The 12,517-nt window shown below is 36.7% G+C and overlaps 1 protein-coding gene across 1 annotated transcript in view; it reads right to left on the bottom strand.

The window, feature by feature from the left end:
• Nucleotides 1-787: 787 nt before the first annotated feature.
• FNBP1L (formin binding protein 1 like) overlaps nt 788-12,517 on the bottom strand; it is a 41,148-nt gene continuing 29,418 nt past the window's right edge. Inside the window, exons 10-16 of the mRNA XM_065409214.1 lie at nt 10,773-10,931; nt 6,950-6,964; nt 3,736-3,845; nt 2,788-2,920; nt 2,186-2,280; nt 1,319-1,467; nt 788-966 (exon numbers count right to left, since the gene is read on the bottom strand). Coding sequence (XP_065265286.1) covers nt 788-966; nt 1,319-1,467; nt 2,186-2,280; nt 2,788-2,920; nt 3,736-3,845; nt 6,950-6,964; nt 10,773-10,931 — 840 coding nt within the window. The remainder of the gene's footprint in view (nt 967-1,318; nt 1,468-2,185; nt 2,281-2,787; nt 2,921-3,735; nt 3,846-6,949; nt 6,965-10,772; nt 10,932-12,517) is intronic.

The raw sequence follows: 12,517 nt of genomic DNA, 5'->3' as shown, positions 1-12,517 counted from the left end.
TTTTATGTTTTAACCCTATAGTAACCATCAAAAACATTTCCAAGCCAAAGCAATATCAAATAGACAACATTCTAGGTTCATAGCCGCTGGCAGGAGAATAAAAGGGTAGGTCCATCATACGGTACTTTCTCTATCTTTAATGGACCATCCTGAGTGGATTGTGCTTTTTTACCTTTGAGAATAGGAAAATGTTTTCCTTTTTATGGCGTGAAAGCTGCTAATATATTTACAAAGAAAGGACAATTATGAACACTTTCAGTAACTGAGCTCAGTCAGTTGTAGAGTGGTTTATTTATTTTTTGTTTTAGAGTTTTAAGTATATGGTAGTTAAAGTTGCTGATGCGGGAACAATAGAGCCTAAAGAGGTTTTCAGAAATTGCAATTTGGAACAGAGGTTATTTTCAAGTACATTGTTGTACAGACAGAAAATTTAAAAAATTACTTTCTGAAGCAAGTGAATATTAAAAATGGATTTTAAAATAGTAGTATAAAAACAAGATGACCTGATCAGTGGAGCAGATCCAATGATTTATAAAATGAAAACACTAAAGGACCTCAGAGAGATAAATGCAGAAATAAGGTAAATGTTGCAGAGCAATTGAATTAAATTAAGACATTTTCTTACTTTTAGTACTAACATCTCTGGAAAAAAAAAGTCTCTAGCCAAGCTCACATGGTGAACAACAGACCACACAAATGCCTTCAGATATCCTAAAACTTTCTATGAAATTGTGTGATTCAGTATTTTCCCTATGGAATGTAGAGTAGTAAGCTGCCAGCTTAGTTGTTATATATAGGTTACTGCACCTTTACTGTTTTTCTCTAGAGTTACATCTATATATGATGTTGGCACATAGCCTTCCTCTCCATTCTGTCTTCGAGCTCTTGTCCATCCATCTCCTTTGTCTTCCTCGATAACGTACAAAACCTCCCCTTCTTTCATTGCCAGAGTGCCTTCATTGTGACCTGGGAAAACAGACAAAAAAAGTCTCACAGCTCAGACACAATTTAAAAGTAAGCTTTATATAAACAGGAAATACTGATAATCTATGGAAGGGAACATATGGACAAACATAGGCTTGCAGACAAAAATCTGGTCTCATGTTGTAAAGCTGAATATATGCTAGAAGCTGTTTTTCTAATATTTGTGTTACAACAATATAAAAGTACTACTCTGCCAATGAATTAAACTGATCTATGGAATACTTCTCATGACCTTAAACGCAGCTGCTAATATTTTTTTAAAACAAAATAATCCATCAGTTTTTTGTTCTGTTTTTTAAAATCAAATAAGCACAATATACAGAGTTAACCCTACCATCAAAAGGATAAATTGCTTTGCAGTGTCCTATAGCTGGTAAGGGATCATCATCTTCAAATTCATCATCAAATTCATTATGGTGGGCATGCTGTTGTGGTGGGCCTCGAATTTCCTGGTTTGCATCATCCGTGTAGCTACCCTCAGGGCTATAATGCAATGAGTAGAGTAAGGACTCTGTATATTTCTCAAAAACCACCCACACAACTTTAGAAGTTACATTTCCATATCTAAAAAAAAATCTGAACCCTAGTGCAACTCAGAAAAGGCTGTTCAAAGTTGTTCTAGGCTATCAGTGTGAACACATGAGGAAAACAGGTTGGCAATATTTAATTATGGATTAAGTATTAATGCATATTGTTTTCTGAAGGAGCAGAGCTGTTTTTTAAAGGCTTGCACTGAACTCTGCTACTAGAACAGCCCAAATTTAACATTTAACAAGGAAGCTACAGCAATGGGGATGATCTGACAGAGGTGCGAAATGGGGAAAAAAATCTACCTGAGATGCTTGGGAAGTTATAGAAGTCAACAGGGGACATTAATTGAAAGAGTGACCCTTCGGTGATGTCATATACCGTTTTCACCTTGAATTACCTACAACCTGACTAGTCTGTGTATGCATGTGTTTTAATGGAAAATTATTTTACTGAAGTGGCAAGAATGAAAAGAAGTAAAACCTAGAACCTTATGGCCAAAAGATGCCATTTGAAGGACATACATAGTGCATCTGGGAATGTGGGAGAAGGAGAGGTGGGTATCACCCACCCTTAGATGCCAGATGGACATGGTGGGAGTAGCTGTGAAAAATAAAAAAATCTACTGAGAATTCCAGTAAAGCTTCAACGCAGATATTGTTAAAATAGTGACCTCTCTCTTCCCTGTGTTACAAGATGGTTGATGTCACTGCTGTGCCTTCTGTCTCCTCTTGCTGCTACTTTACCTTCAACTTCAGAGAGCCAGGCCTTATGGGGAAAAAAGTCAGAAAACATCTGGGGTCAATATTACCAGAGAAGTCTCAACCAGCAAATGTTATATATCACCAAATGTACTATTTCAAATACACTTAACAGTGTAGAATTTAAGTGCCAATATACATCCAGATATCTGCTAAATACCAAATCATCATGAAAGTTTTCCATTTACTTGGCTTGATGCACAAAGCTATCATCTCAGTTTAATACTCAGTAGTGGTGTTGAGAAAATGGTAAAAACTGACATCTTGAACCATTTAACATGAATCACTTAAAAATAAATTTGTAGAAAATAATTTACATTAAATTACTCAGTGCATATCATCTCAGTCTACCTACATCAACATACTAGGGGGAAGGATGCTCCATGGAAAACTGAATCAGACTAACTTCTTCAAACAGAGAAATTTTCTAGTTCCTATGTTTGTGACTTACAGGGAACATCAGCATATTCCTATTTCAATACACTTGCCAAGGAATAATTTAATAGCTTTTAACCTCATTCTTGTGTATTTCCATTCGAAGACGATCCATGTTGCTCATAGTTTCAGCTAATTTTGGCTGCAAACTGCCTGGATCCCCCATCTGTGGATTCTTCTCATAAACATCTTTCATTTTGATGAGTGCATCCCTGTAGTGAGGTATATGAATGCCCAGGAATTATTACAAGTGGCAATTACATTACAAGATGTTTTGTCTTTAACAGTCCAATAAATACTAAAACAATGTTTGTACAGCACCTAGCACAATGGGTTCCTGGTCCATCATTAGGGCTTCTAGGTTCTACAGTAATACAAATAATAACAACCACCATAGACACAAAGAGGATGAATATAAAAACTCTCTCTTTCCTGACCCAAGAGAAGCCACTGTCTCCCTCCCCAGTTCTGTCCCCTCCACTCTCTCAATAAAATAAGGCCCTCATTTCCTTAGCCTCTCCCCAAGGGCAAAGCCCAGTATCCTGTCTTCCCTCCCACTGTGCTTATGCCCCTCCCTCCCCCCACCCTCTCTCTGCAAAGACATACACAGTTCAAATACTGGGTCTTTCCACCCATCTTCAATCTCATTATAATTCACCCTCTGCTACCTGGTTCCTGGCATATGGTCATTTCTTAACGATTAATGCCCAAGTTTTCTAATGTATCCACTAGTTTTAGATGCCCAGTTTGGCAGACCTAAGGTCTGATTTTTAGAGTTGTTGAGCATTCACAACTCTAGATACAGTATTTGTAATGTATAATATAAACATGGATAATCAATTGCCAAAACAACAAAGTTGATAACGATGGAGCACATATACTATAAAGGTGGACAGACCAACAATTGACATACTACTTAGAGCAGTTTAACTTTTGAAAACTCTGGCTTATAAAAAGAAACCTAGAAAGAAATGGTCAAAGATAAGGGTGACCAAAAAACGAACTAAGCTGTGAAGGACACACTTACTTTTGGTCTGTTTCTTTCTGTAGTTCTCTGTTGAGTTCATCGATTCTCTGCTGCAGTTTCTTACGTCTTTGTTCTGGCGGCAGATGACTGAAATCTTCTAGTGCGGGACCCTGCAACAAAGATAAATACTATTAAACACTGGAAAATTCTGTCTATAGTTATTTCTACTGACAATCCACACACAAACAGTTTTCTCTGACATGAGGTAGCAGGATGAACCTTCTTAGCAACTATGCTATACACACAGCTATATCAAGCATACACCTAAACCGAGTACGTATGATCTTAGTGTCATAGCCCTTGTTCTTCACTCTGTCCCCTCCCTACTGTTTTGTTCTGTCACATCATGTGACAAGTTTGATTATAGGCATTTAGAAAGACATGATCTCTCTCTCAGCGTAGACCCTGAAGTGCCTAGCGCACTTTTGGGCACGGTCAAAAAAAATAATCAAACAAGAAGTCTTAATAAAATCGTTATTGGATACATATCACAAGAGTGATACATGAATGGGGAATAAACTGACTTAGAATACACACTAGCAGAAAATAAATCAAAATTAATAACCATCTCAGCTAAGCTGTGAGGAAATTTAGACTTAGTTTCTTTGTTTCATAGTATAGACCAGGGATCGGCAACCTTTGGCACGCGGCCCATCAGGGAAATCCGCTGGTGGGCTGGGATGGTTTGTTTACCTGCAGCATCCGCAGGTTCGGCCGATTGCAGCTCCCACTGGCCGCGGTTCGCCGTTCCAGGACAATGGGGGCTGCAGGAAGCAGTGTGGGCCAAGAGATGTGCTGGCCGCTGCTTCCTGCAGCCCCCATTGGCCTGGAACGGCGAACCGCAGCCAGTGGGAGCTGCGATCGACCGAACCTGCGAACTCTGCAGGTAAACAAACCGTCCCAGCCCGCCAGTGGATTTCCCTGACGGGCCGTGTGCCAAAGGTTGCCGATCCCTGGTATAGACCATGCAAATTAATTTGCCAATCGCAGATCTGGTAAATGTGCAAGTCAGCAAAATTTGCAACCCTAAGTACTTTTAATGTATAGTAATGCCAGTTCAAGTATTCTTCACAATATTACAACAATCACTTAATGAACAGGAGCAATATTAGAATCAAACCAAAAAACATTTTTTCATACTGTCTAAATTCTATCAACTTTGGTGAACTACACCCCATCATCAGTATTTCCACAATTATCTTAATATATACTTCTGTAAAATAACGTTTAGTTGCTGTAAGTTGCTTTGCAGATACAACCATGCCTACAGCCTAATACTGGTCCCACTGAAGTCAACAGAAATGCTAATAGTTTCTTCAATAGCTGGGTTAGGTCCATAATAAATAATTTATGGATCTATAAACAATTGCACAGAAAAGCTGAACCATAGGTCCTCCTACTCCAGCCCTTGCAATCAAAGCCAATTTAGTAAGTTAACAGACAGCATGAAATACTGTACCAAATAGTAATTACAACTGAAATCCAGAAAGCAATAGGTGTATATGGTTTGCAATCTGCCTAGAGTGTCTGTTTTCCACTTTACTTGGATACTGCCAAAAGAAAAGAATACAATCGTGGTATTCATCCCAAATCCCTTACTGATATATTTCCCTTTAAGAATTTGGTCAATAATGCCTGAAAGCATACTTGAGAAGAAATATTAACTACAGTTAGTAAATCGTATCTCAATCATGAATTTTTACATAAAATTATGAAATCTCTAAGTCCTCTTCTATGTCCTGCTTTATTTACTATCAACATGAGCTAAGTGAGAGTGAAATGGAGTTTATACAACATCAAAACTGTGGATTACAGAAACTACCCTGAATCAAAGCTACAGAAGCATTGTCAACTTTTTCATTCTATTCCCAAAAATAGTATGTTTGGGGGGCGGGGCGACAGCTTGTTGCTCAAACATTGATGGTTCTTGAAATTTTGCATAAAAACTAACTTCAAATGCTCAAATCCTTTTACCAAATAAATTACAGAAAATATGGATTATGGACACTATGAGTTCCCTCGCCTCAGTATATTGCAGGTATAAGCCCCTATATGTCCTCTCAATTAAGTGTGTGCGGGTATTTATACATATGAATTTTAAGAGGTTGTTGCCAAAAGCCCACACCTCAGCAACAGATATGCATGTCAGAGAGAGAGAGAGAAACAAAATGCGTTTGGGGAGAGGAGAAAAAAAAGTTCAAGCCTTAGGGTTAATAATACCAACTGATAAAAATGCTGCCTTCTTCATGTGCTAGTTATTTAGAAGGTTGTTTGTTTTAAACGCTGAAAAAGAATCTGGCATTAAAGGCAATCTGAAAAGGGGAGAATTTAACAAGCAGTGCGTTTCTCCCAACTGTCAGGATTTTGAGTTAAATGGGCATTCATTGACCCAACACCAGCCCACACCAAGTTTTAAACAATGTGTCTACAAATTTCTTCCCTTCTCAACTGCATGGTTTTCAGTCCCTTGTCACTTGTGATATCATCATTCCACTACTACTTCAGTCATTCAGTACAACCAGGAAAATCACGATCTGATATTTCTAATGTAAAAAACACAGCCACCACCATATTGCTTTCTTTACGCATCATAAAGAAACAAGAAAGGACAAACTTTCCTCCTGCCTCTCTCACCCACCCCCGGCCGCCTTTTTACATCAGTGGTACCTTATAGTAAAATTAGAAGAACAGGACTCTTATTGTGAATATCATTGATTCACTCCAGGAAACTAAATGCCGATAGGTGTGTGTTGGAATTTTTCATCCAAATTGAGAGCTTGGCAGTACAAGTGGAAAGAGGTGTATTTTTCCTTCAACCACTAAAAATTAAGTTCAAAAGACCCTTTATTATTCTTATTCATGTTTCCTTCTTTATACAACTTCCACAATCTTTTCATATAACTATTCTGCAGAGTTTTAACAGCTTTTCTATCAATCCCTGATAAATCATGAAATATATTTTCATTATGACCAACACATGAAATCTGTCCACCTTCACTCTAAGTCATAGATAAGTTGCATCCAGATCACAGGTCCAATTAGCTTACACTGAACATGGATGATTAAAAAGAAAGACCATGTATACAAGGTGAAAAATCTGAAAATGTATTTCAGCACCTGATTCAAAGCAATTATGATATGGAAACAATTTCAAAAGATTACTTTCATGCTATTTTATCAGAAGTACAGCAGACAGATCAGCACACAGGCTTACCATCTTCACCGACCACTGAACAGTTCATTTGAAAACAGAAAGAAACGGGAAATTATTCACATGCAATCATCATTTAGGAAGTGAAGGTTTATTCCTAAAAATATATCTTTAAAATATTTAAAGTAAAATTTTACAAACTCAAAATTAAATGACGCACTTCACTATCAGCACAAAAACAGCAAAATACAAGTTTGAAGTGCACTTATGCTGAGAGAATTATTGGCAATTAAAGCTTACATTGAATGATAATGGGTAGTTTACCTTGTGGAATTACAATGCATGGCTTCATTTAACGACTTATTTATTTTAGTATTTATAATAATATATATTTAGAGAAAAACAAAATATAAAGCGAACACTGCACAAAGCAGAAGAATTTTTGATGATGATGACGATGATGGGCTGGTCTACCATATACAAAAATTTGGTAAATCATGACTAGGAATACACTGCATCACTTCAAAATTGTTAATATCCCAACAGAACAAAAATAAAGAGGTTTCCCGTGGAAGGCGCAAAATCCCTTCTCTGTCATTTCAAGCTTAAAAGTTTCATTTTACATTTTAAACTGTTCAATTGATCATTGCGCTATACTCAAAAATATTAAAATCTACAGACAAACTGGTGAGAATAAACAGGACTTTCTTCTGGGACAAAGCAATATCTTATGACAGACAAGACTGGTACAGCTCCAACAAGGTGCCATATCCCAGGGGCGTGCCATACACTCAGAGTGATCCTACCAAACTTGTTAAGCTTCTCAAGTAGAGCACCATGAAGGGGTTAGAAAGGACCCTTTCATCAATAAAAAGAACAGGAGTAGTTGTGGCACCTTAGAGACTAACAAATTTATTTGAGCATAAGCTTTCGTGGGCTAAAACCCACTTCATCGGATGCATGCAGTGGAAAATACAAGTGGGTTTTAGCCCACGAAAGCTTATGCTCAAATAAATTTGTTAGTCTCTAAGGTGCCACAACTACTCCTGTTCTTTTTGCGGATTCAGACTAACACGGCTGCTACTCTGAAGCCTTTCATCAATGTATCAATGATTCATATTCACCACATCAGTTGTGACCAAATGGTATTACTGTCTTACTGCTAACGAGTGGCATACATGAAAGGTTAGAGGTCTCATTTAAGCAACTTTCTAACAAGTTTCTACCTAAAAATCCAAGTTTCTACCTTTTCCACGTAAAAATCCACCTCTATGAATAACACCCTGGCTAGCAAGCTCAGTAAATTCTAATAATGTAACGGGGACATAGACTGAACGACTCTGCTTTCTAGAGGTAATCTCCCCAGACATGCACTGAGGAGAACTGGCAGAGAAGCATGGGTGAGGCTTGCACTTCCATTGCTTATGATAGGCCTGTTTTAAGGCTGGGATTTCCGTTCAAACTGCTATCAAGCCGGCACCTTTCACAGCATTAAACTCTTTGACAATTACAAATTGGAAGTAGAATAAATAATAATGCATTTTAACAAATAAGTGACAAAAACTACCCATTATCTGATGTGTCTGGTTTGCAGAATCACTTTCCCTTGATTTATAGCATGGAATGACATTTGGGTTTCTCCTTCACATTAAATAAACAACATAGCTGCATTTCTGCTCATTTCAGATGGGCAATGGTAACAGTGAACAAAGAAAACCCCTACAGTTTGAATTTGTTTTCTGTTACACACAGTTGCTGATGGGGAGTTTTGATGATGCACGAAGCACAGAGTAATGAGAGCAGTTTCCTGTTTATGGCCTTGTTCAAATATTCCTTGAGTGAAATCCTGGACAGGGCAGGTAAACAAAATATCCAACATACTCAGCTTCTGTGCATATTATTTGCCAATTTACTGGTGAATTTAAATTAAAAAACAAAGCAAATTAAAATGCCATTTGATAGCAGAGAATGTCAATACCATTGAGAAAATGTTTTACAGCAATAAAAGAGTGGAAATCACAGTTGTGTGTGTTAAATAGTGACAATGTACAATATCTGAAATATTTTTATATATTTTGATGGAAAACATATACAATATTAAATTGCCATATGACAGGAAATTTTTTACAACTATGGTAAATTGTTCAGCTTGCAAAAGGATGTATCAGTTCCCTTGACATTTGTTAAAGTAGTATTTTAAAGTGCTTGCATGATATTGCAAAAAAATTTTAAATGAAACAAACAATTATATTTGCTGCCCTGAAGGTTTACAAGAGAGAATAATGTTTGGTATTGTGGGACTTCCACTGAGCTGAGCTCAGATCTGTAGAAGCTTGAATTATCCTTGTAAATTTTAATTAATGCCATATTTGATCACATTCGCTAACCTTTCTATTTTGCATTGTGATCAGTGCGTTTTAAAATAAAAAACTTCTTTTAAGATGCACTTCATTTTCTGTTCATACAGTAAAACTGCCACTAGATGATTTTTACATGTAATAAAATGGCCTACTTGGTTAAAACTCCTATCAGGCCTTGCTTCCTGAGTCAGTAGCAGGCATGTTCAGTAATCAGGAGAAAGCGGAAAAGATTAGTGTTATTTCAACAACCTCCCATACCTCATTAATGAACAGCATTGAAGGAGTTTCCTTATACTCTCCTGACCAAAGCAAGTTTTGATCAATTGACACAGAAGGAGAGAAAGGGGAAATCTGTCCTTCATAAAGATCTTAGATGTCCACAAGAGTCTTCTGCAACCTAGGCTCCTGTATATAAGGGGTGGTATACAGAGTAACTTGAGGGTTTGGAGTAACCAGGCACTAGATAAGGTAAATTAAATAATGTAAATTTAAAATAATCTGAAATGTAATCAACTGACAGCCAGGGCTCCTCTAATCATTAACTGGAATGTCATATGACGTTGGACTTTGATCTCCACTCTAGAGCAACAGAATCCGCCATGGTTGTATACAGTATGAAACAGAGGGTTTATTTCATTTTCAATATCAGAAAAATAATGATATAAATCTAACCAAATATATCTAAATTTCTGATTATGGGGATCAACAAATGCTATAAATTTTACATAAACAAGGCAGACTATGTTTCACTGACATAATGGGATAATGCCAGTTCATTTTTCACTAGTACAATATATGTTTCTAGGAAACCATTTCAACTTTTCAATTTTACTGTCAACGGAACAAATTCCATTTGCTGAATATGCTATTATAAATTAGTAAATGCATTCCCCTAATAAATCTCAGAAAGTGACATTTAGTAGTAATTTATAATTGATGGAAGGTATTTTACAGAAAAAAATCCTTTAGGAAGCAAAAGCAATTTAACTATCAATGTACATTACATTAAAAAAATTATAATCCATTATAAGAAACGAATGATGGTTTAACGTGTTAAAAACTGCACACTATCGCATTTAAACTACAACGAGAGATGGGTTTTCCCCTTTTAATTCAGTTTCTCAGAAATCAACTTCTACTATTTTAGCAAGACATCAGCAAATAAGACATGTCAATTTCTTTAGTGATGACTATACACCCAATGATAAATTACTGCAAAAATGCATTACATGATGGAGGTAAGACATTTGTGAATGTGCACAACAACAAAAAAAGATTTCAAACACATACTCAGCACCCTCTTTATAACACTTTCCTTTTGGAGTCAAACATTTTTAATGTAATAAAAAGTTTTTAAAATGAAGGTAACTATTATGTAATAGAGAGCAAAGTACCCTAAAAGTGACCTTTTATCAGAGTGTTATACCAGAGTGAGCCTTATAATGAGGGTGGAGGGTATCAGAAAAGCCACACCACAAACACACTTCATAGCCCATCATGCATTTTCAACTGCTTATCAAACTTACCCCTCTTTTGAGGCTTCTGAAAGAAGGAATTCTGGGCTTCCCTGTTTTTATGTCACTCATGCAATAATGCACTGGTTCAATGGAGAATATGGGATACTGGGACCCATTAGGAGTAGTGGATGTGTATAAACTAGTAGGGGTAAGGGGTGGGGACTGTGGCTAATATGGAAATAAAGAAAGGAATAAATAAGCCAAATGTTCAAAGTAATTTTAAAATGAAAATTCTGTCTTTCAGTAACAAAATTTCCATCCAACACAAAAACGGTTCATAGCATGTTTTACTAGAAGATTTACCACCATAACTGTATCAACTTTAAAATAGTTTGCAGAGCAAAGATGGTCATTTTTCTAAATGGTTTTATTCAGAATTAGTCTTTTGAGTTAAAGTTGGTGCAGATAAAGGATACAAGTTTAAGAATACTTTCCACCCAATTTCCTTGATCCTAGCAATACCCAAGTACCTGAGATAGTCTCCTTCCTTTATACTTCCCAATAGCATCTTCAGTATTCCCTAACCCTTGTTACTATCCTTCTGGACTCCTGCTCTTCCTCACCCTGCACTGCTCCTCCTTCTCTGTAAGGTTTTTTCCATTATATGTGATAGGCTAAATCCAGAATTACCATTATGATGTCCCTAAACAGGTCAGTCACAGAAAGACAAATTTGTAATCCCAGCTGTGGGGAACTACTGAAGTAGGTAAGGTAGATTCACTACCTTTGGACTTTAACATTAGGTGTACGGCTTTCCTTACCATTACAGCTTCTTTAATGTCCTCATTCTTCCTTCACTTTTGTTTTAAATCACCCACCTCTAACCTTTTCTCCTCCTCCATACTCCTTTTCCAATCTGCTTTTCCCTCACCTGCTATACACCTCTCCTCCATCTTCTATAGTTCTTTCCCCTTTCAAAAAACTACCATCTCAGCTGAATTTACCATCTACAAAGAGGTCGAGTATCTTGAAATGCAAATTAAGACCCACCAGATTCACAGATACATCGAGTCACAAAGGCTACCCTGAACATCCAGCTAGTTTGTCAACCAGAATTTTTTTAAATCAATTTTAAAAAATCCAGTTTCTGTTATAAATTGTTTAAATAATGCTCTGATTTTTTTAAAAATACTTCTTGAAAAAAAGTATGCTCCTTTGTTACTGTTTTCCCCCCCCAGAAAGTGAGAAACACTGACATAAGCTTCCATTCTGCAATGCACGTAACCATTACATATGACTAACTTTACCCATGATTTGGTCCACTCTGTTCAGCAGCACTACTCAATGTGTAAGTATTTGCAGAATTGTAGCATGACTCTACAAAGGAAACAGTGACAATATACAAAGTGCTATCAAATGTACAAAGTAAAACTGGGGAAGAGAGAGAATTTTTTTTCCTGATACCTTCTTTCAACTACAGTCATCTTAGGTGTTAACTGTAACTAAAGTAAGAACAGAAGGACAGGTCCTCCGCAGGTGTAAATCAGCACAGCTTCATTACTTCAATGGAACTAGCCAATTTACACCAGATGAGGCCATGGCTAAAATTTTCAGGCAGAAGTATGATTTTCAAATTGATGGTGTCTTTTAATTTAAATTCAGTCCTAATCTCTTGTGTAGCCCTCTAGACAAATACTAGTAAAATATGTTAGCATGATAAAGTGATATATTACAGTTAATAATTACAGTGGATGAAAAGTAAATAACCCAGGTTTTCATTGCTACCATACAGGAGCAATTAGAAAATGTGCTAT

Source organism: Emys orbicularis, chromosome 8, assembly GCF_028017835.1.
Source record: "Emys orbicularis isolate rEmyOrb1 chromosome 8, rEmyOrb1.hap1, whole genome shotgun sequence".
NCBI classification, from domain to species: Eukaryota; Metazoa; Chordata; order Testudines; family Emydidae; genus Emys; species Emys orbicularis.
Note: the sequence above shows the minus strand (reverse complement) of the source record. Positions and strands in the feature narration are given on the sequence as shown.